This window comes from Melitaea cinxia, chromosome 3 (assembly GCF_905220565.1).
Source record: "Melitaea cinxia chromosome 3, ilMelCinx1.1, whole genome shotgun sequence".
Taxonomy (NCBI): domain Eukaryota; kingdom Metazoa; phylum Arthropoda; class Insecta; order Lepidoptera; family Nymphalidae; genus Melitaea; species Melitaea cinxia.
In genome coordinates, this window is record NC_059396.1 from 2,983,207 (window position 1) to 3,007,292 (window position 24,086).

The window sequence follows — 24,086 nt, forward strand, 5'->3', positions numbered from 1 at the left end:
AGACGAAAACTCTAAAATACAATAGGCAAAACTTGAAGCGATAGGAACCTCTATGTCCATACCGCGGGCGCAGGGATCATCTCGGGCCTTTTTAGCAGAAGCTAATGTGTATTCTTAATCCTTTATGGATTGTGAAACGGTTTCCACTAAATTTTCGTTGTTTATTAGGACCAGTGTGTAATAAGTCATACTTCTTTTTTATTCGTGGTAGATACTCATTTTCTAAATAAGTAACTTGTAAATAATCACAAGTTTCAAACTATTTTATTATACGCTGTGCTCTTCAAACCAACTTGAGGAGGCCTATGTCTAGCAGTGGACTGCGATAGGCTGAATTGAGTGCTCTTTAAAACAAGACTAAACTAAATTTCACTACGTAAATAACTACAAAAAAAATTTCTTAAACTTGTTAAACCTTTCTGTAAATGTATAAACATACATTTGTATAGAAGGGTCTCAGGTATCAAGCCAACAGAATACACTCAGTGCTCAGCTCTGAAACCTTCCTCTAGTAATAGCTTCGAATTATGAAAACTTACTTTACCACCATATTCTAAAGATATTAAGGTAATAATTAATGCAAAAAAAAAACAACAGAATATCGAATGTTTGAATCTATCAAGCTTTTGAGAGAGATCTACTTAAACAAACAAAAATAATTTAAGGCGTTGATGTAAGTTTAGATATTATTAATGCTTTATTTTTCTTTTCAGCGTTACAGAACTGCGAATCGCTACTGGACCAAGAAACCGTAACTTGCATGGACCTTAACCTGACAGGGCAGAGCGTCGTTTTGTGCCCAGGGACCATCGACAATAGCCACTTTAATGGACATTCTGGGGTTATCAAGTCTGGTCTATCTCACCTGGCTATACCTCGAGGATGGTCATGGGGAGGACCGGCGTCCCCATTTTACCCCATCTGGGTCGAACTAAAAGTTCCCGATTGACAAGAAATGACAATCCTAATTAGAAACGATCCATTCATTTACTGTGCAACGACAGCTCTAATACTGTTGCTTCAATTTCTCTTATTCCATTGGCTATTTTAGAGTGGCCATGTTTACCAAATGTCACTTTTGCCGCCAATTCCTGACGTTGTCTTTTTCGAACCCGTTTTATGATTTTTTATTTATTCGCCGTAAGTATAGATAACGAAAAAATATATTTTTAATAATCGATGCCATGTTTACAATTCTTTAAAAAAATAATAATCAATTTATTGTAAGAAGATTCTGTATATTTTATGTACATTAATTAAGTTGTTTATGTAATATAACAATTATTTTTATTATGTCAATGAAATGTATTTCTGTATATACATGTATTTTTAAACTTTAACTATTACCTACGCGTGGTTTATTGAAAAATTGTTTTATTATTAAAATTTTATTTAGTGAGATGTACTTGCGTCCTTTTTAGCCTAAATTATTCTTAACGATTTATAATTACATTAAAATACTGTAGATTCATCCGGAACTCTGCTTAATACAACTACAACATAACATTTTTAAATATTTAAATTATAATTCTCATATCGACTTTTCAAGATTAACGAAAAATTGCCAAATGATAATATGAAATTTTTATTGTGTAAGAGAAATGAAATAGTAGAATAATTAAATTTTCAATTCGATTTGACTTAAGCTTGGCATTTTGTAGGAGATCGTAATGAAACTTAAAAAATACAAAAATGAAACAGCGTACCTGATATGGTTTCCTTGTTAGACCGTTAATACATTGTTCTATATGATATTAAATGTTCAAAATATGAATAATTTATATTGAATAATTAATATTATTAATTATCCGTATCGATATCGATTATCTATCATGATAATTGATAATCGACAGCCCTGTTTCACTTCCGATGTCTACCTGACGATCTTTGTTGTGTGCTATTTTATTAAATGTGTATAAATCTTCAAAATGGACTTCGCTAGTTACAACATGATACCATTGATGTGTCATCCGAAAGCACTTCAAAAATTTGAAAAATCAGAATGATATCGGAAGTAGCAGACAAGAAGGAAAAACTCAACTTCAAAATACTAAGCACGTATATATTGTATAGAATAGTGTATTAATGCTAATAGGGTGTTAGTAATAATTAAATATTTAAAAAAAAAAACGACAATTACCTAGAGTTGAATAATTAAGAACATCTATTTAAACTGAGATCTACTTAATATTTTTGTATTAACCTATCGTGAATTGATCTCGTATTTATTAAATTATACCAGGTAATGTTACGAGATTAAAAAATTAGATGAGGTTCCTTAAGCTTTCCTCCAACTGTTTGAATAATTTCAAATGAAAAACCCTTTAAATGCTACTAATAAATAAAAAGTTTTTAAATTAGTCTATGCCTTGGAATTCGTATTTGAAACGAACGCATGAAAATTAATTGTTCATTGAAAAAATTAAAAAAAAGATGTGTTCTATAAAGTCAACCGTAGCCTCATTTTTCTTCCTTGAAAAAAAAAATAATTTAGGTTTTTTATTTGTATTTTAATTGGATAATTATGTCTTCAAGCAAATATTGCCTTCCTTATTTTTTACATTTTAAAAGTAACAAATTTAATTTGACCTATCTTCAGTGTTACTAGGTCTGGTATTTTTATCGCATCAGTTATTACCTATTTTGTGATAAAAAAATGTAATTTATTTTTATGTTTATTATATTTTAAGTGTTACGTGTTACCGTGGTGTAATTTATTTGGTGAATTGAAATAAATAAATCAGAATTAAATATATAATTTTTATTTTATTTTTTCCTTAAAACATGAAAAAAATCAAGTCATGTATAATGACAATTTATTTTGACATAGTGAAAGGAAGCTTCATCGCTATACTTTATTGCTTTTAAAATTTTTCGAATAACAAGATATTAGTAACACTTAAGTTTTTAAACAAGATCAGTCATGTTACAAGAGACGAAGAAAATCGAATCCATACTTTTTAATTACGAAACGACTTATAACACTGATTTCCGTTTTGGTGAAATTCGCGAATATCCTAAAACTGTCTATGTACCCAAGCCCTCTGTCGGAGATCGTGGTAAACCAGCGTATAGAAACGTTCATACCTTAACGGAGTGGAAAGGAGATTTGCCTCCATTTAGTCTTCTCCACAGACCTAAGGATGTGGTGCGAACAAATCCCAATAATGTGCAGCAACATTTTGTGAGTTTACTTGTATTTGTCGCCTTTCAAGTAGAGTTTGTTCTATTTTGTAAACGGGATGTTAAGCGTAGGTATTTAAGATTCAAATTATAGATAAATTTAATGTAAACGTTTAAATGTTATAAACTGCATCTTAAATCACTTATCAGATATTTGTGATAACAACCGAGAGCTACGACTGCGTGCTTTAGGTATAAGAATACAAGTACCATGTTCAAATACCAAAATTCACTTCTAGCGGGAATCAAAACTGACCGCCGCGTCGGTTATAATGGAACTTTCATCACTAAAATACGACAATAACATTAAATACTATAAGAATATGCGTATTCGTGTTATCTACTGATAAAGTCTTCTCAACAATATAATGTATAATATTAATTAATGTAGGAAAAACCTAAGGACATAGACAGAGAACACGCACAAAAGACACGTCCTCGTCTGGTAATGACGCCGGCAGTGAGTATGGACGACATAGCAGACGAGCGCGCTCGACAAATCCTCTGTACCGATATGTACACCAGTGATATGAGCCGCGGTATGCGAGAGGCGGTGAAGCCTTACAAGAATGTGTGTGCGCCCTTACCTGGGAGACCAGCACCTTCAAATCCTGTAAATATAAAATTTACTGAAGTTATTGTTACGTAGTAGTTTTTCCTGCAAAGATATTTATTATATCATGTTATATAACTGAGGTAGGGCACAGAAGGAATTTCCTGCTCAAAATATGGAGCAGCCCGGCTGGGGTAGTACCTCGACCTTACAGAAGATCACAGCTAAATAATACTGTTTTCAAGCAGTATTGTGTTCCTGTTGCTGAGTAAGGTGACCAGAGCTCCTGGGGGGGTTGGGTATTGGGTCGGCAACGCGCTTGCGATGCTTCTGGTGTTGCAGGCGTCTATAAGCTACGGTAATCTCTTACCACCAGGTGAACCGTACGCTTGTTTGTCGACCTACTGATATAAAAAAATAACAATCTAACATACAATAGTCTCATTCCACTGTGTCTGTGGTCGCACTCCTCCGAAACGCCCCGACCGATTTTAATGATATTTTGTGTATATTTAGTAAGTATGAGAATAGGTCTATGTGGTTAGTCTGTATCCAGATTTTTTTTGTTTAAACCACGCGTTTGTTGATTCGCATAACATGACAGCGTCTGTCGGATTACTTCTGTTGTACAATCCAATCTCACACGTGAACATAGGAACATAATTATGTTCTTAGATGCATATGTACGTACATATGGCTCCTTTCTACACATTAACACAACTCCCTTGTATGATTTTATTCACATCTCTAGATGGCTCTGCCCAAGTTGCAGCCTCCGTACGTGTCTCCAGAATGGCGAATGGATTCCGTTTCTTGGGACAGTAAACAACTACGTGCTTATTGTGACCCTACTAAAGAGTTTTGGCTTGCACGAGATGCGTCTAGGTAATAAATAATAATAGGTATAATTCACACAAGTTCATTTTATCTTATTTTCATTTTATTGTTAGAAATTTATTCCAAAACAATTTTATCAAATAGAAAATCAATAATTATTCAATTGATAACCAAGTGTGTATTTTAGGAAATAGTTTTATGATTAAGAATGTCTGGTGTGTTTCAGGCGTAAAGCACATAATGAAGTTATAAAAACAAGTTCCCGAGAAGTTACAAATAAGAAGAATTAGAGATAGATCTAGAAGCTGAAACTACGTTTCTTTAAATGTGTTTTAAATTTATTTTAGAAGAAATGTTTTTAAGTTCATTTTACAAATGTAGAAGTTTTATGTTAATTTAATAAAATGTATTATTAAATAAAATATTTAAATGTTATAGTTTTATATAATATATGTATATATAAAAAAATATATATATAAAAATAAATATTTAGTACTATGATGTACTGAAGAGCTGGATAGGTGGGTACTTTAATAATCCACTATAAAATACAGGCCTATAAAATACAGCCCTGTGGAAAAAATCTCATAAACCTCATAAAGCATGGACAAAAGCAGATCAAATTCTCCTACCGAATTATTTTTGATGAAAAAAAAAGTACCTAATTGACTACGAGTATAAAAATAAATTGAAAACTGAATTACAGAGTTCGTCACTTTTCCTTTTAAAAATTGTTTAATTATTTTAAATAAATGTTAGGTATGTTAATTACAATTTTATATTATAGGGTATGTATAGTAAAAAAAAAATAATTATATTAGCTCATGCGCACTTCATAACAATCTAGGTATATTATGTTAATTTGACATCAATTTTGACACCTTACTTTTAAATTCAATTTATTTTTATATCTTTTGAGAATATTTTTTATTTAATTTACTAACAAATATGCCCGATAAATATGAAACCATGCTCTTTAACTACGAAACATCAAACAGAACTGATTACCGTGACGGTGAAATTAGACCGATGGTTAAAACTGTCTACAAAGAGAAAACCAATTGTTTAAGGATTAGGCCTGCGCCTTTAAAATATATTCATACACTGACAGAATGGAAGAAAACGAATATCCCCTTAGATTTATTTGTCAGACCAAAGGAAATCATTCGAACAAACCCACACGATATCCAACAATACTTTGTAAGAAGCTATTTGTTATATGTAATAATAATAAAATATTTGTAGTAAAAAATTATAGCTTTTGTGATGATTCGGGGGAGAATTTTATTTCAACGTTCAGGTTTTTATTTAGCCATATATGAGTAATTTTCAAAGACAATTCCAGGAGAAGCCCCCTGATCTAGACTGGGAACTGGCGAAGAAAACTCGACCTCGCCTTGTCATGACACCAGCGATTAGTATGGATAAGATATCTCCACCAGAGTAACTGTTACATTTATTACTTTTACAATATCAAATACTTATTAAATATTTTAAATTCGCTGTTTGAAGCAGAAACTGCTGAAAATTTCGAGATTATTTTCGTAATATAGGTAGTCAATTTGCTTTTTCGTATTAAAATCTTAACATAATTAATTATTTAATTTTCTATTTTATCTATACAAATAAATAAAATTGGATTGTCTGTTTGTAATATTAACTTCTTCTTCTTCAGGGTTTATGGCTTTCAATAGTGCCAAATGAGCACAGATGTTTGTAATATTAAAATAACCACTTTTTACTAAAAGCATATGGATGTATGCATGGTACATATACCAAAATTTCATTTTTACAATTTTTGTCTGTCTATCTGCCTGTTTGTTCCGACTAATCTCTGAAACGGCTGGACCGATTTTGACGGAACTTTCACTGGCAGATAGCTGATGTAGTAAGGGGTAACTTAGGCTACTTTTATTTTAGAAATTTATTTATGTTATAACTCCACGAACTGAACAATAAATTTTGTGTTAAATTTCACGCGGACGAAGTCGCGGGCAAAGCTAATTTGAAATAAAATACATTAACTTAGTTACGTATAATGTAGGAAAAGAGAACTTCTAGTCAATGATGTTTATACTACGACTGCTCAAAGAGCGATGCGTGAGGGTACACCGCAAGTATCATCTGAAGCCAGCGTGTCAGCTTCACTTCCTGGAACACCAGCTTCAGCAAATCCGGTTGGTACCTGCTACTATCTCATGGCCTGAGCCCAAGAATAGTTTAGAAGAAATCCCTATTTAAGTGATAAAATTGCCGTTGTGTGCCTTTTATAACCGACTAAAAAAAAGGATGTTCTAAATTCGACAATTTTTTGACTGGATGGACTGATTTCGTTTTTTAATCGAAATTTTGTACTTGTCATGTGATCTATTTAAATTGAAATGGAGATCCGACCAATACTTTTCGAGTTATTATAATAATGCGAATTTACTTGACTATTTTGTTCGTCTAACTACGTTGTACATATTACTTGTTGATGTAATTGAAGTCGGCTTTAATGTCGTTTGCGAGCAAACACAATTATTGTACATCAGTCACTGGTTTCTTTGTATTTAGGTGTAAAATAAAGAATGTATTACATTAAAAAGGATAAAGTAAGTAACTTTAAGAAGTCTTGATCAATAATATTTACGACAAATTATATTTTAGTTCAATATTCGGCTAATAAAACGATACTTAGATCCCTTACAATATCGCTTGAAATAGGTTTTAAAATAGCTAAGATACATCCATTTAAATAAGATTAACACATAAAACTTATACTCATTACTACTTCATTTAGATAACACTCCAAAAGCTAAATCCGCCATACGTGTCTCCGGAATGGCGTATGGAGTCGGCCTCGTGGGACGGTCGGCAGCTGCGAGCTCGCTGTGATCCAGACAAAGAGTTCTATATCGCTAAAACTCCAAAGTAAGTATTTATTTTTTATTATTTATTTTATACTTTATTGTACACCACAAATATATTACAAACAAAGCATAAAGATAGTCACAGACAGTGAAGTACAATGGGCGGACTTATGGCTAATTAGCCATTTCTTCCAGACAACCCAAAAGTATCCAAACAGGTGACACTAAGGTTTACTATGGCGGTACGATACCAATCACAAGGCGTACATTTGTATAATAGCCCATATTGACATTTTCGCGTAGCCTTGGTCGAGGCGTTAGTGCTTGTCTATTAGTCCCCCCCTCATAATAGGGGTAAATCCTAATGGGATCTGTTGAGTTTGATATGCTTAAAAAATTATACCTAAAAGTTGTCTAGAAGATATGTTGTAGGTATTAAGCGATAAAACCTTTAATACGTTTGTTTTGAATGATGTGTGTGATAAATGTTTTCGGAAATATTGTGGATTTTAGATCACATCTCGCTTTTCCAGCTTCTCTTAATAAAAATATTATGTTCAAAGATTTTTATGGATCATTCATAGACTATTTAGAAAATTCATCCTAAAAGTTAAAAGAACTTTTAACGGCATAGATTTTAAAAAATTAAACTATACCTTTTTTATTTAAAAAAAAAAAAACTTTTTAGATGTTTGGTGTGCGATGTGACAGCTGCTCTAGAATTGCAGAAAAAGATGAAGAAAAAATAAAACCACGTTCAAATCTTATCAATTTTATTGAAAATAACTCTTGTATAAACATAAGCAGTAGCCACGCTCACTAACTTTAAATGGAAAGAGAATAATTGATATATTTTTTTATTTATATGTTTATTTTGATACAATAATTTGAATAAAAATAAAATCATTTTTTGTTTGTTTTTGGGAATATTAGATCACAGAAATGCTAAATATTTATTTAAATATTCGAGAAACTATTAAACAACTCTACCGTTACACTTAATTATGGGCGTGTTTTAAAAATAACTTGACACGGTCGAGCATCGCTCGAATAATAAATATGCAAATAATGACGTCAAGGTGCCATTAGCGTCTTAAAACTAAATTCACAATAATAATGCAACTAGCAAGAGATGGAATTAAACAATTAATATTAACATATAAAAAATAAATACATCGGTAACATATTTTTATTCTGTATCAGCGCGCGTTTTTATTTTTAATCTAACAAAAACACTGAATACTAGAATGAAACTTTTTTAAAGTGTCTGGAAACATGTTTATACGTGTGGTTTACGTGTTTCAATGTATGCTTAATTTATCAAAGCACACTAACACACATGCTACATATTACATACCAATGTAAATAATACATACATATGTGTTGAAGGTACGTTAATTGTTTAGATGTACGCTCACATTGAAACGCGTAAGTTTACATGGCTTAAGGTTTTAAGAACAAAGTGAAAACCACAATTACCACATTAATACCTATATAGATATATTATATAATAATATATTATATCATTCGGCAAACTTCATCAATATTCGACTATTTATGACATCCTACTGCTATTCTCAAAATAACGATTCTGGGCACTTTAGAGATTTTATGCATATAGGTATTTTAGATGAATTTTTATTTATTACATATTCAAGCAATTATTCATACCTATACTTTTTAGTATCATAATAACTATAAAGCTTCGTTTAAAATAATATAATAACATTTTAAGATTACTTCTTAACTTTTATTCGATACATTCGTTAAATCTTTTTACGATTCAGTCTCCTTTTTATCAATAACATTCTTTATAACAGAGCTTTAATACAGAATATTACAACCGTGCCTCTCTGGCACAACTCGACACCAACAATTTATACTACGCCAATTCGATTTTTCGATAAGTTTGTTTTTTAATGCGAACTTGATAAAATGTGTTTTTATATGTAATAAAAAAAAAATTGCGAAATTGCAATGAATAAATTAACTATTAAAGATACCAAATTTCAAATAAGTTTCTTAATTAATATAAAAGGTATCACGTTTTTCCCTTTTATAAGTCTCTATTGTAAAGTTCATTTTTAAGAGTTAGCTTAGTATAAATTGCTGGTGTCGAACTGAAAGCCATAAATCAATCAATACAGAATATTTTTTTGGAATTTTTTAAATGTCTCAGAACACTGAGTGAACTAGCAATGGCGGCATAAACAATTTTTAACCTTAGACTACAAATGTAAGTCGTTTCGACGAGTACGTCGAAAAATATCGTCTGTTACTTCTTAACCCGTAAAGTTATCGCTTTTTTATTTCGAGTCAATGCCGATGCCGGAAGCTAATACAAGAGGACTGAGTCATAAGCTTCTTGACTGAGTCGCAATTGTAAGTGCCACCTTGATTAAGAGTGATGATATCATTTTGACACATGATTTGTAAAACCATAATAAGATGGTCGATCCATTGCCATTTATAAATAGCATAAGCTACAAATTATATTATTTTATAATAAAACAAAAGGGGATACTTTCGACTAAATTTGTTCAATGTGATGTAGTCGCAAAACAAACAGATTGCCAATGGCGCTATTTTATGATATCCTAAATATGGCATTTGTTAACTCCTATATATTTTACTGTCAAAATATTATAGCAAATAATGATAAACCAGTAAGCTAAGGAAACATCTTCTGAAAATATCAGTTATGAACCGGAAGTCAAGAAACATGGATATTGTTCTAAATATTTATATATAAAAACATAACCCTTCCTTGGCAGTCGGGTAAAAATGAAGAAGTCACAAGGTCACCAAAAAGCGGTATGCGGCGAAAATAAGTTTGAGATCTGCCGATTGTGTTATTACTTTCTTAGACACAAAAACTATTCATCTATATTTTTAAAAGATATTAACATAATAATTAGTAGTGTAGTTTAGTAAAGTGTCGTGTGGTGTTGGCCAAGTAGAATAGCACCATCCCTTTTCTTACTGTAAAAGACGACCGAGGGATAAACCAGGCTCAAAATTATTAGGGTTCTAGAGAAGGAAAACTTTATTTGTAACCCGAAATGGGGTTTCCGTCTAGCATTCGTGGAATAGCTCTAAAATGCGAAAGACTCCTGCAGCCGAACTGGCTCCACACGTATCAACTCGTCGTTCCCGTGGGCCTAGCCAGTGAGGTCGAGAGGGTGGCGCAGAGTATACTTACATATAATATAACAAACTGTAATACAAGGAAAATACACGGAGTTCGTGCCGACGTGTCTATTGTTTCAAGAACTCTCGTTAATAATGATGATGATGACGATGATGAGTTTAGTAAAATTTATTAAAAAAAAATATTATTTTTTGCGAAAGGTTCTCATAATTTTTCTTGAAATAACTATTTCAAATCGATTTTTATAATTTAATTAAAATATATATGAAAATACTGCCTTTTATTGATTATAGATCATAAGCACAACATGTATGTATAAGAAAAATATTTTTCGAATCGACGTATATTTTGCATAATTATGTAATCAACTAACATTTGTAGTCAAGGCTGTATATTGCTTGATCTATAATAAAATATTTTTATTTCACTTTTTATTAACACGTAAACATTTTTAAAATTACACTTGTTTAAATTCTAATATACAAAAAAAAAAACTTCTACATAAGATAAAGAACGGACTTTTTAAGTATTTGCAGAATTTAACATAACGACATAAAATATACAGATCATAATGTACAACTGGATATAAGCAATAGGCACTTATTCAAACCACATATAATTTCTAAGCTATATAAACATAGCATAACAATACACTTTTTTGTACACCAAAACAGAAATAATTCAGATTGATTTTAACAAAGTATCATAAGGTACTAAGGGCGGCTTTATCGCTGAAATGTGATCTCTTCCAGGCATCCTAGGGGCAGAGAAGATGGTATTGTGTCGGTGTAGGTGTACAAAAGTACAACAGATCATTAAATTACAAGCAGTGTTATGTATATAATGTATAATTATAGTATACAGACATTTTTGCATATCATATCAAAAATTGACCGCTCCAGCGGGGTTCGAACCCGCGTCTTCGACTGACCGTGTCGGCGCTCTAGCCAATTAAGCTATGGAACGATGCACCCGCTAGATCGAAATTTTTGATATGATGATTTTTATTTTCGGTTTAAGCGAACCGTGGCGCCATCTATAGTGAGTTCTTTAAAGAGACCCATAACTATTCAAAGTTTCATATTACAATGAAAATCCTTGACAGGAGAGGGACAGGAGAATGTTTAGAATTCCTAATGTGTAGGTAACACAAAAATAAAATCGTACATATTACAGTATATGGAGTTTAAATGCCTCTCACTTATATCCCTATATACCTGGATAAACTATAAACTATGTTATACAGGTTGGGGCCAAAAGCTACCGTAATATTTTATCTAACGCTCTCTATGTGACTACAAATATATAAGACTATTTTTAACTAGCGAATAAACTTTAAAAAACTACTTCTATGACTATTTCATTATCAACAATTATAATTAATCATACGATTCTCTTAATAATATTAATTCACATTTTATTTTATTATTATTATATGGAATAGATTATTATTAATAATAAGCGATTACGTAAATAATTAACATTTTTAAGGCTTTATTTATGAAATAGAATCATTTATAAATAATTTTGGCTCCACTATAAGACTCGTATTTTCGACCGAAGGTTGTTAAAGATTTATCACACATCCCCCAAAATATATTTAAAAAAGAAATAAAATGTTGTTCGTCAGTTAATTCATCACTTCAGTACATCTAGAATCTATACAACAACATAATTAAGGTTTAAATGCAAAATGTATATAAAAAAAATTCAGCAAAAATAACAAAAGCTGTTATTTGTAAACTATATTTGTACTCGACTTAAAAAATGGTTATACATTTTAAAAAATCTTTAGTTTTTTTTTGTGACAAATAAATAATTCTATCTTTCATTTTCTAAATATTTATTAGGTGGTAGGTACCAATTTCATAGGTTGAGAACCTCTGATTTACGTCTTTATATTTAGTCAGAGGTAAAAACTATTGATTAACAATGGCATGAAAAAATAATTTAATTCGATGATCATTAGTACATGAACTTCAAGGCTCAACAGTATATTATATTAATATTTTATAAGAAACTTTCTAAGGCAAATTGGAAAGTACACTAAATCAATTTATTTACTCATACAAAAAAACATAATGTTATACGTTGTTGCAGTCACTACTGGGCATAGGCCTCTTTCCCCATGTAGGAGAAGGATCAGAGCTTAATCCACCACGCTGTTCCAATGCAGGTTGGCGGATATATTGCCTACTATGAGTAACGATTGCTATCCGGTGTACATGACAACAACCGGGACCAAAAGCTTAACGTGCTCTCCGAGGCACGGTAGAGAAACCAACAAGGACTAACAACCAGACCGGAAATAAATATTTGTATAAACACAAATATCCACTACGAGCGGGAATCGAACCAGCGACCGTGCGTCGGTGTTTAGGCGCCGCCGACATGGCACACGCCCCATTATACCAGAGCGGTCGATAACATTCACACATTCAAAATATTGCGTTAAAACTTTCTAATAAACCCGTTACATGATAGGTGAATTCCAGTCTATAGTTGTTCTATTTAGACATTAGTAAAATTACAATCACGTAGTAAGTCACGAACTTTGTGAAGTTAACTAACTAATCACATCTACATTGTAAATCTATCGCACAATTTTAAGCAAAAAGAGGAAGTTTATTGCACAATGTATGACAAAATGTAATGAACTTTGAATGATAAGTATACAATATAACCAAAAATGAATGAACTAGGATAATTCCGAATATTACACATGGGATATGTCATACAGACAGAGTTAATGGAACCACACTAACATCAGATATGAAGTCATAGAGTCCAAGTTAGTGGAACCTCATTAACCTCAGCCGGTTCACGTGTTTCATATATTGGATACAAGGAGACAAGAGCTAATGGATCACATTCCGAATCGGTGGTAGCTTTACTTTTAACAATAATCAAAATTATAATTTATAATATGCCGATTCGAAGGTGCTTTTGAAGCCTATTTGAATAAAGTTAATTTTGATTTTGGATAATCCTGGATATACATGGAAGATCAAGTTATATTTACCAAGTCAGTGGAACCTCACCAATCTCAGTCGGTTCACGTGCCTCATATCTATATGAGCAAGCCGACGTGCCAGCCGTCAATCATCCGCAGTACAGAGACAGAGGCTAGCAAGTGCGAGGGACGCACTCTGTCTCACGCGAGGGTCTCCATCCTTCACCAGTGTTAGGAGTCTGGAGCGCGCCCCCCTGGACACAGCGGGGTCTAGCTCCGTGTCTTCAGGGTGTGAGTCACGTATGCGGTATAGCTCTGAGTAGAGGAGGCCTGAGGAAAGTAGGTGATGACGAAGTAGGTGGAGTATTTTTTGTTGTTTTTATTAAGGTAGAACATAGCAGGAAGTATCTTGCTTTAAATTTGGAGCAGCTAGACTGGGGAAACCAAGGTTTTACAGAAAATTATAACTAAATAGCACTACTCTCGAATAATGTTGACACTGGACTGACAATGTCTTGGTGTTGAAGGCGTCCATAAAGTATGGTATCCACTTACCATCAGGAGGACTAAACGCTAGTTTTCCACCATTGTAATAAAAAATCGGCTAGTAGCTGTGACCATTTCGCTAACGCGTCATCAAACTAATAAAAAAACAATTGTCAACTCACCCAACAACAATGGCGAATGTGGTTTAATGTCATCTCTAGCATAGTGCAAATAATTGACTGCTGTTTGTAGACACTTCACTACTGAGGATGGCATTTCGTCTGCGAGTTGTCTTAATAGGGCTGATAGAAACTCATCCAAGTACAATCGGCCTTCATCTAGGAGGTGTGTTTGGACAAAATCGTTCGATTTCTTCACATTGAATGTTTTGAATACTTGACGTAGCGTGAATTTGCTGGCCTGAAAATTTTAAAATAACAATTAGAATGCAAACGGACTGAAATAATCTGTTGAAATGGTATATTTTACAATATTTAACAATTTTAATTTATCGAAATAATCAAAATAACAGTTTAAAGAAAGATGTTTCAAACATAATGATTCGGTATTTTCAAATTTTTAATTTTTGATAAAATCTTCCAAATTCTTAGATAAGTTTATCACCCAAAAATAAGACAAGAACTACATTCTAAATTGAAGTTATCTATGGAAGAGCATCACCTTATCCACAGAGGTGTAAATATTGACTACAAATAATAAAACCACGTTTTTCTTTTCAAGTTTTAGGATTTCACAATATTAGAACAAAAGCATACTTTGACTATAACCGTAAGTTAATCTTTTGCAAGTTTTAGACCACCACATATAAAACATATGAAAATGACAATACATACCCTCACAACAGAAGAATTTTTATCACACAAATGCAATAAGAAACAAGGTAAGGACGACACGGCCTGGTCCACCAACGCTTCAGACTTCACCCTGCCAGCGATGACACCAAACAATTTTATCGAGTTTTCTCTCAGTAGCGGGCATTCCGTGTTCATGAATGGACGTATTTTCTGTGATATCGACAGTAATTCTCTTTCGTATTCCGGGTCTAGTTTGTCTGTTTCAGTTATGAGGCGACTTAGACCTTGGATGGCGGCGAGGGGAACGTTGTCGATTGGAGACCTGAGAATGATTTTTGAGATAAATTATTTACTTTTTTCATTTCGCCGAAAATACGAAAGATACACAGCATTATGGTGAGGCAAAGCAGGAAATATTTTGCTTAAGCTTTCGAGCAGCCAAATTGAGAAAATTCCTTAATCTAACGGAAGATCACAATCAAACTTCAAGTATTTGTAAAAAAAAAAAACGTGTATTGTAGCCATAAATCCTAGAACTGTGTTGACAGCAGGGACTTTGTCAGTAACAGGCTTCCGGTAATACAAGCGTCCATAGTCTATAATAACCGCTTATCATGAGATAGCATGGTACAAATATACGTTATGGCTATGAAAATGTCCATCACATGTACGCGCCTATCAATAATAATACTTTTTAATAATAATAATAAGGGTATCGGACATGTGTCTGATATAATGCTGTATACACAGGATAGGATTGCCGGCCTGTCAACAATATATCAGACTCCTCTAATGTTGCAGATGTTCAAGACCGGTGGTAGCGTAGCCATATAACATCAGATGGTTTCTGAGTCTCGTTTGCCCCCCTGATTTTTATAAAGAAAAGTTTGTTCGAAAATAAAAATCATCATATCAAAAATTTCGCTCTAGCGGGTACATCGTTCCATAGCTTAATTGGCTAGAGCGCCGACACGGTCAGTCGGAGACGCGGGTTTGAACCCCGCTGGAGCGGTCAATTTTTGATATGATATTCAAAAATGTTAAGAAAAGTTTGATCATAGTCGAGTTTTTTATATAAAAAGAAAACTTGCTCATAGTCGAACGGTGGACAGCGCGCGCGTGAACCACCGTTCGGGTACGAGCAGTGCCCCCCCCCCCCACTCACGGCTCGGATCATAGTCGTTTTTTTTTTATATAAAAAGAAAACTTGCTCATAGTCGAACGGTGGACAGAGCGTGCATGGACCACCGTTCGACTGCGAGCAGTGCCCCCCCCCCCCACTCACGGCGCGGGCGGCGCGTCCACGGCCTCGCTGAGCGCGGCGAGCGCGGCGGCCAGCGCGGGGCCGCGCGCCGGCTCGCGCAGGCGCGCCACGCTGGCGGCGCCGCGCAGGCTGGCGGCGCGCACGCGCCCGTCCGCGTCCTTCCAGCCGGGGCCCAGCGACGCCAGCACCGACTCCGTCAGCACTGGGTTGTCGTTGCAGCTGCGGGCCAGATACCGCCGACTTAGAAGATATTTACATTTAAAAACTAAATATATCAGAGGTCAGCTTGAATAAAGTAAATTTTGATGTTGAGCTACAACGCTATACATTCATAAGACAGCCACATTGGCCGAGGAGGTGACAGACATTCCCCGGTAGTGGAGCAGGTGAACAGACACTCACCGGTAGTGGAGCAGGCGGACAGTGGACAGTGCAGTGAGCAGCACTCACCGGTAGTTGAGCAGGTCGGCCAGCAGCGCCAGCGCGGCGCAGCGCTGCGGCGGCAGCGGCGAGCGCGCGTACAGCGCCACGCGCGCCGCCACGCGCTCCAGGTAGTGGAGCAGGCGGACAGTGAACAGTGCAGTGAGCAGCACTCACCGGTAGTTGAGCAGGTCGGCCAGCAGCGCCAGCGCGGCGCAGCGCTGCGGCGGCAGCGGCGAGCGCGCGTACAGCGCCACGCGCGCCGCCACGCGCTCCAGGTAGTGGAGCAGGCGGACAGTGAACAGTGCAGTGAGCAGCACTCACCGGTAGTTGAGCAGGTCGGCCAGCAGCGCCAGCGCGGCGCAGCGCTGCGGCGGCAGCGGCGAGCGCGCGTACAGCGCCACGCGCGCCGCCACGCGCTCCAGACGCGCGGCCAGCGAGCGGCTGAGCGCGCCGCCCAGCAGCGCCGCCAGCTCCAGCAGCGAGCTGCTGCTGTCGTGCTCCACGCTCAGGCACAGCGAGCACGCCTCCTTTATCTGATGCACCGCAACAATTTCACGCTGTGAATGATCGCGCTAACGGTACCGACGACTTTTGGTGCTCACGATTTTTAACGCTTAGAACGATATACGAGCGAGCCGTAAACTTCGAGTTTACGGCTCGATCGCCCGTTTTGTAAATCTGAATCAAAAAAAAAAAACGCCATAACTTCTTTTTTTCTGTTCATTAATAATTATGTACATATTACCATCAATATATATATAATAAAAATGTAACGGGTCGCTGTCTGTAGATTTAAGATATATATATATATATATATATATATACGGATATTGGGACCTTTATAACGCATATAACAATGATTGTCAGAATTTTTGTCTATTTGTCTATGCGTTTGTGCACGCTAATCTCAAAAACGGCTTATCCGATTTCGATGTGGTTTTCATTAATATATTGTGGCAAGCTTAGCTTAGTATTTAAAGTGTGTCATGTCAATCGGTTCACAAATAAAAAGGTTATGCCAATTTCAAGAATCATGTTGAAGTCACTATTCCACGTGGACGAAATCGCGAACACAGTCACTCCTAGTAACAGCACAGGTAGTAAACAATATGTTCTGAAAGTTTTAATTTGATTACATCACCATTGCATCATCTCCATTTGCAGGTTTCAAAAATAATAACGTATAAATAATACCTTATAACAGTCAGCTCTTTCCAAAAACGCGTTGAATGTGTTAATGGTGATCTTGGCGGGTGACAGTTTAATAGCCTCTCTATTTGGTATAAAGCCAAATCTCTCCTGTCCCTTGTTGGTCGGTACGGAATATGCCGGAGGTTCCGCTTCCATGTAACACGCAAGCGTCGTGTACAACACTGCAAACAGATCTGGAAACTTGGCAAGACATATTGGTCTCATTGCCTCCTCTTGTAACATCTCTCCGAGGGCGCTAATAAGCTGTAATGAAATGAAAAAAAGGTGGTTTGATGAAAACGATAATCACGAATTCAAGTTATCAAAGCGAATTTTCAAACTTAAAATGTCATTTTACATCTTCAGCTACAAGACAGACTTTATTAACATGAATTATAAGAAATATTTAACGTCTTAACTTATAAGCGTGACAGATGACGTTTTAATTTCCTCTTTTCATTGATGAGACAGTTAAAGAGTAGGAGATTAAAACGGTTTCTGATTGTTGTTAAAGTACACAATATAATATGAATATTCTTAATATTTTTACTTACAGTTAAAGGCTGCAACGCTGCTATGTGATTCTCGGTAATGTGATAAGGATCTTCGTATAACTCAATCGATGTCATCAGACGTAAGAAATTATCGACTATGGCTGTCGAGAGACTTTCATCCCGCGCTAAGTACCGCCAGCAAGTTATGACACACCTGAAATATTTTCATTGTAAGCATATCAAAATTTAATGAGAAGTAATATATTGAAATAAATTGAATTTTTCTTACGATTTTAGAGGAATCTTTTGTGCTAACAGTACCGCTGTAACAGCGTTCGAATGGTGACGTGTCAGTGAAGTAAATGGTCTCATAAGTCTTATTCTAGGGTCATCGACCACTTCATCCATAGTCGCAAGCAACACCTCAACTATCCTCTCTATACTTTGGAACAAATCTTGTCCCTTTTTGACGATAAACGCGTCCAGAACCGAACTTATCCCAACACTTCTGAACTCTTGACTGTCGTAACCTTCTAGCAGGCTTTCTATAAATTGCATCGTGTGTAAATGAGGAATTTTTTGCCATATTGCATCGCACAATTTAGTGCAATATTCGCTTATCATGTTCAAATCATTTGTCAGTATATTATTCTGCAATTGGGACAGACTCACCATACATTCGTCGTCAGGCTCAATCGTGTGACCTTCGTACAGATCTTGTATTTGAATTATTAATTTTATGCAATCAACTGTCGACAACCTTACTGGGAAATTCGAATCAGCTACACCGGGAACGATAAGTCCCAACAAATAACCCATTTGGCCGAATTTGCTCGGGTTTTCAAAATTAAGTTTAACATTTTTGATGTACGCGTCTAAAACTACGTGCATTATTAACATAGCCGCGGTGCGAATCTCATCGTTATCGTGACGCATCCACTCAATTAACAAGCTGACTATATCATCAATCGTACTCAAGCAGGTTGATTGAATAATTAACTCTCTGATTAACTCATGTAAGAGAGTCAACGAGTCGTTTAATGTTTTCGCTAGTAAATCGTTTTTGTCACCATTTCCTTCTATCTCATACTTTCTTTTAAAAGAAGATAGTTCTCCAAAAATGCTATTAAATAGAACTCGTAGTATAGTATTCCTTTCTTCGGGCAAAATCCCTTTTTGTAATTTTGTCAGAGCTTTTGAAGCTTTTACAATTATTGGATATAGTTCAACGTTTCTCTTATCTAGATTCGAGTTGTATATTTGTTCTAAGACAGCATTTAACAATTGCCAGCGGTTTCTGAGAGCTACGTTATGATGTGAAGCCGGATGTAAAGCTTTAGCTATCTCGTACAAAGTCGTTACGCTGGCATTGCACAAGTCGTAAGATGGATTCGATTTTAAAATATCAAATAATATAGACGTAACGTTTTCTCCTAGCCTAGCCAACACGTGCACATCTAGACAATCAGAGGCAACTTTGCCATAGCACGTTATTGCTGCATATTTTACCGTTGCTAATTCAGCTTCGCTCTTTGACGATCTCGATGATAAGAAATTAAGAAATTTGTTGCCACGTCTCGCTTCGTTCTCTTTGTAAGTCGCATCTAATTCATTCATAACGAACTCGCCATGTTCTCGCGATGCGATACCTACAGCTTTACTCACGTACTCAACGCTCTCCATTGGAATCGATTTTAGGGCAAACAGAATTATTTTAAGCACATTTTCTACCACAGCTGCATTGGACATATGACACGAGAGTATGGCCAAATACTGAAGAGACACTCCTTTAATCATAGGAGTTTGTTTCTTTGAAAGAATTTGCTGTGATATTAATGTCGATATAGTTTCCACCCACTTATTATTGTTCACTTGCTCCACAGCAGTAATCATTAGATCCAACAACATTCCGTGCCATTGTTCCTTCGATTCATTGTTTTCAACGAATTTTAATAGCCGCTGAATTTCTACAGTCCAAGAATTTTTCAAGTTCTTATGTACATCACCGGAAAATTCTTCGAGGAAGAGCAGCAAGTTCTTATTTAAGTCTCTTTGATCAGGATCAACTACGTGAGTTATACAGCGCACAAAAACTAAATCCGGAGAACATACTATCATACTATCAACGTCTTTATTAGGCTGTTCTTGATTGGTGATCTCAGAATTATTTTGGAACAAAGATGTCAAACAGTGACACACTGTTGACATGGATGGAGTAAATTCATCAACAGTGAGAGAGTACAGCAACAAGCTGCGTAACTGCGTCCTAACACTCGTAACGGTATTGCACATAAGAATAAGTGAACTTTTACAAGTGTCCTGCAAATCGAGGACTTCAGATTTTGGAATATTCGGTGTACTTTCGTACCCACAATTTTTTATTATAAATTCGACCATAGCAAAGTCTTCAGCAGACATTATACAATTCCTGTATACCAGACCAACGATCGCTTTGACGAGCAATTTTTTCATTTTCACTCCCTGTTCCATTACGACCATTACTTTTAAGATAATTATGAACTTTGACGCGAAATTGTCAATGAAAACTTGAGACGATGTCGTTAAATGCGTTAAAATTATAACAGCCTTCATCCTTTCTTTCTCCTGGTTATTTTTACAATGGTGCAACAAGTTCTCGACAGTATGATCCGGAAACTGGCCGGTCATATGATCAAAACAACGCAATACTTCAAAGTGATTCTTCACTGTATGCGGTTGGTCATAATCTGGCTCCAAAAGGACCAAGTTGAATAGAACATTATTGATTGAGTTTATAACGTTATCACTTAAGGTCAATTTTGGGTTTAAGGGAGATGGGGATAATAAATAAGAAATGCACTGACTAATGTAGTAGAAATTGATCGCTTGTTTCCGATATAGCGATAAAAGAGACAATACAAATTTATTAACAGTTTCATTAAATTGTCTCTCAGATATGAGTCTAGTGATGGGCCCGAGAGCTTCAAGTACTGATTCAGATACTTTTGGCTCGTGTGACGGTAGCCATTGGTTGTATAGCACATCAAACACGATTGCGAATTCTGTGACAAAATTATCTTTTATCGATGTTATGTTGTCGTTTTGGACGTTGTCACCTATTTGTTCGGATACCGCGACAGCAAAATGGCCGAATGCTAAAACAAAACAATTGTTTATTTTTAATATGGATTTACATACTTAGTAATACAATTTATTGAATAGTTACTAATTCTGGCTTTGCTCATGTATAACTCTTAAACACTACTAAATTTAATCTTTTTTACTGTTTAATCATTTGTACATTTTGTAAGTAACTAATATAAAATTAATCAAAAAATACTGATCACCAACCATAAGCAAAGGCCTGTTTGACACCATCCTGTTTGACCAAAGGCAGTAATGGCAACATTTTGCCAAGGATCTCCTTGACATGTGGCACCACTCCATGTGTATTAACGGCAGCCAGTGTGCCCAATGTATGAGCAATCGTGTAGTGAGGTACTGATGCCGGAGTCATTTGATTTATAAGCAAACGTAATACCTAGAAGAAATTATTTCATATGGGTATTAAATACTCTAAAAAATTAATTTAGGTAATGTTTTCTTTGTATTTAAATTAAATGCACAATTTTAAATTATTTTGCAACTTTTATAGCTAGGTATAAAAAATGTTTTACAATCATGAATGTCTTTGTTGTGTATAATTGTGGTATGTGATGAGAAGGGATGAACGCTACATTGGTAAAAGAATATTTGGAATGAATGTTGAAGAATGAAAAGCGACTGCCAGTCACCAAAAAAGCAATGGATGGATTGTATGTGAGGACTTCAGAAAAAAAAATGGAGTAAGCACTGATTTGACAAATAATAGAGAGGAATGGAAGAGGAAAACATGTTCTGCCGACCCTACATAAGTGGGATAAGGGCAGGAAGATGATTAAAGAATATTTGTAATTGTATAATTTTTGTTTTATATTAATATATTTTATTAAAACCTTAAAAATAAAGTATTTATAAATATTCAAATAATCATTTGATTTTACTACAATTATCATTAAGTCTGTGAAATAAAAAATTAGTTTTTTTAGCACTTCATTATAATTAAATGAATCATAGCATATTGTTTTCTAATGTTTACGCGAATTTTACTCATTTAATGAAACAACTTTTTTCGGATTTCCCCCGTGACCATGGTTGCTGTAAAGTATCCGAAACGTCGGGAATCAAAAGTTAATAATAAACCGCGATAAAATCCGAAAAAAGTTGTTTCATTAAATGAATCATAGCAGTTTTTGTTTACCAGTGAAAACAAACAAGTGTCAAAAATATGTTAATCTCATTAAAAGGTTGAGACAACCTTCATTTCTTTATAAAAAGGTTATCTGAACTAGGTTAAGCACAAGTAGGTTTTTTTAAGTCTGTGAATCGTTTAATGGTTGGTTTATAGTGGTCTTAAAGTTTAATAATAACATTGATGAATTTGGCAGACCTGCACTGAATTTTTTTTATTCATGTACATTAGATTTTTTTTTCAAAAAGTCCTTCAGTCAGTTGGCAGTCTGTTGATCGTAAACAAACAGGCAGACTGACAGAGATGGAGGATGAGAGGGCTTTGTTTTAAAATAATTCAGTTTACTTTTAAAAAAAATTGTTTTTTTACCCAAACAAGGCTTTGGAGTAAAATTAAATAATTTTAAGAGGATTTGGAAGACATAAGAATTTACTTTTGCTGCGGTCAGTGAGGATTAGTCTGAGGCAGATAACTTAAAAATGTAAATAAGTTTAATTTAATGCAAAAAAGACTTTACAGGAAATAAAAATTTATAACAAGGAGGACAGATATGGTGTCATTTTGGCTTTATATGGTAAGGTTGCATCACTTGAGTCAAATAATAGAACTTAAAAACATATTTATGGTTATTCTTACCAGATCCAAGTACTCATGACTTATAGCTACTAAAACAGAGGATGCCCCCATTTGTACGACTGGTTCGTACGTTGTATTCTCCGTCATAGCTCGAAGCATGGAATTGATGAGTTCTGCTGCTACTTTTTGATCTATTTTCTTTACTTGGTTGACACATGTCTGTTCTAGAACTCTAAAATTTCAATTTTAAAAATATTATATTTTATACACAAATAAGACAATTCAAAAAAAAAATGAATATAAAGACAAGTTAGTTATTTTGATATATACTAATAAAAAGACAGGAAATATTATTACAAAGGATTATTTGCTAAAAAAGTTATTGCATGGTTTTACTATTGTTTAAAACAAATACACATTGTATTTATCTACCCACCAATTTTTTATTTGATTCCATGAAAAAAAGAAAGCAGACGTTGAATCAAAATACTTACTTAACGATATTTCCCAATTGTACGAGGTTCGATTTAACAGTGTTCCGATAAAACTCACAAAATATTGCAATAACTTCATTTGGATACACATTCGCTATCTTTGCCAGGGATTTAATTACAGCGTTGTTGACGGAATTATCGTTATCTCCTAGAGCGTTTATGAGCACGATCACCGTATCTAGAAAACAACAATAATAGTTTAGTAGAGGACAAACATATTTTGCGACATATCAAGTATAATTTTCATTTGATTCACTTAGACTTCACACCTTTAAAATTATCGGGCTTTTGCGAAGACATTTTTATATCTACATGGAAACTAAATTATGTAGTATCATAAATTTTCAGAAAAATTAAACACTTTACTGTAATAAAACTACACAATGATGCAGGATCTTTTTCAGTAGATAATCGTCTCCTGCCTGTGGTTGTCAAATGTCATATGAGCTTCTGTCAAAGATGTCAAATGATGTTTGACATATTTATTTTTTTGGTGTCTTTTATAAATATCAAGTGATAGGCAAAGGTACTAAATCATAGAAAC

The 24,086-nt window shown here is 34.7% G+C and overlaps 3 protein-coding genes across 3 annotated transcripts in view; 2 read left to right on the forward strand and 1 right to left on the reverse strand.

Moving 5' to 3' along the window:
• LOC123669303 (endonuclease/exonuclease/phosphatase family domain-containing protein 1-like) overlaps nucleotides 1–1,167 on the forward strand; it is a 50,633-nt gene extending 49,466 nt beyond the window's left edge. Inside the window, exon 6 of the mRNA XM_045602915.1 lies at nucleotides 714–1,167. Coding sequence (XP_045458871.1) covers nucleotides 714–949 — 236 coding nt within the window. The 3' untranslated portion in view covers nucleotides 950–1,167. The remainder of the gene's footprint in view (nucleotides 1–713) is intronic.
• A 1,756-nt stretch (nucleotides 1,168–2,923) lies between these two features.
• Nucleotides 2,924–4,936, forward strand: LOC123669706. The gene is made up of 4 exons (XM_045603297.1): nucleotides 2,924–3,184; nucleotides 3,575–3,796; nucleotides 4,488–4,621; nucleotides 4,800–4,936. The coding sequence occupies exons 1-4, from the start codon at nucleotides 2,924–2,926 to the stop codon at nucleotides 4,861–4,863; spliced, it is 681 nt and encodes a 226-aa protein (XP_045459253.1). The 3' UTR covers nucleotides 4,864–4,936.
• An 8,626-nt stretch (nucleotides 4,937–13,562) lies between these two features.
• LOC123668962 (maestro heat-like repeat-containing protein family member 1) lies at nucleotides 13,563–23,980 on the reverse strand. Its single transcript, XM_045602653.1, has 12 exons — nucleotides 23,812–23,980; nucleotides 23,543–23,720; nucleotides 23,109–23,280; nucleotides 21,533–21,722; nucleotides 18,492–21,336; nucleotides 18,263–18,416; nucleotides 17,712–17,972; nucleotides 16,839–17,050; nucleotides 16,116–16,313; nucleotides 14,870–15,152; nucleotides 14,198–14,435; nucleotides 13,563–13,859 (listed from the first exon to the last, which is right to left on the reverse strand). Exons 1-12 carry the CDS (start codon nucleotides 23,840–23,842, stop codon nucleotides 13,675–13,677), a joined length of 4,947 nt encoding a protein of 1,648 aa, XP_045458609.1. The 5' UTR covers nucleotides 23,843–23,980; the 3' UTR covers nucleotides 13,563–13,674.
• Nucleotides 23,981–24,086: the final 106 nt, after the last annotated feature.

What these genes read in the sequence shown, in the direction of transcription:
- LOC123669706 (XM_045603297.1), top strand. Translation starts at nt 2,924, where the DNA reads ATGTTACAAGAGACGAAGAAAATCGAATCCATACTTTTTAATTACGAA. An exon ending in ATAATGTGCAGCAACATTTT is followed by an intron (nt 3,185 to 3,574) that starts GTGAGTTTACTT and finishes TAATTAATGTAG; the next exon opens with GAAAAACCTAAGGACATAGA. An exon ending in CTTGCACGAGATGCGTCTAG is followed by an intron (nt 4,622 to 4,799) that starts GTAATAAATAAT and finishes GGTGTGTTTCAG; the next exon opens with GCGTAAAGCACATAATGAAG.
- LOC123668962 (XM_045602653.1), bottom strand. Translation starts at nt 23,842, where the DNA reads ATGTCTTCGCAAAAGCCCGATAATTTTAAAG. An exon ending in CAGCGTTGCAGCCTTTAACT is followed by an intron (nt 17,973 to 18,262) that starts GTAAGTAAAAAT and finishes ATTTCATTACAG; the next exon opens with CTTATTAGCGCCCTCGGAGA. An exon ending in ACATTCGCCATTGTTGTTGG is followed by an intron (nt 13,860 to 14,197) that starts GTGAGTTGACAA and finishes TACTTTCCTCAG; the next exon opens with GCCTCCTCTACTCAGAGCTA.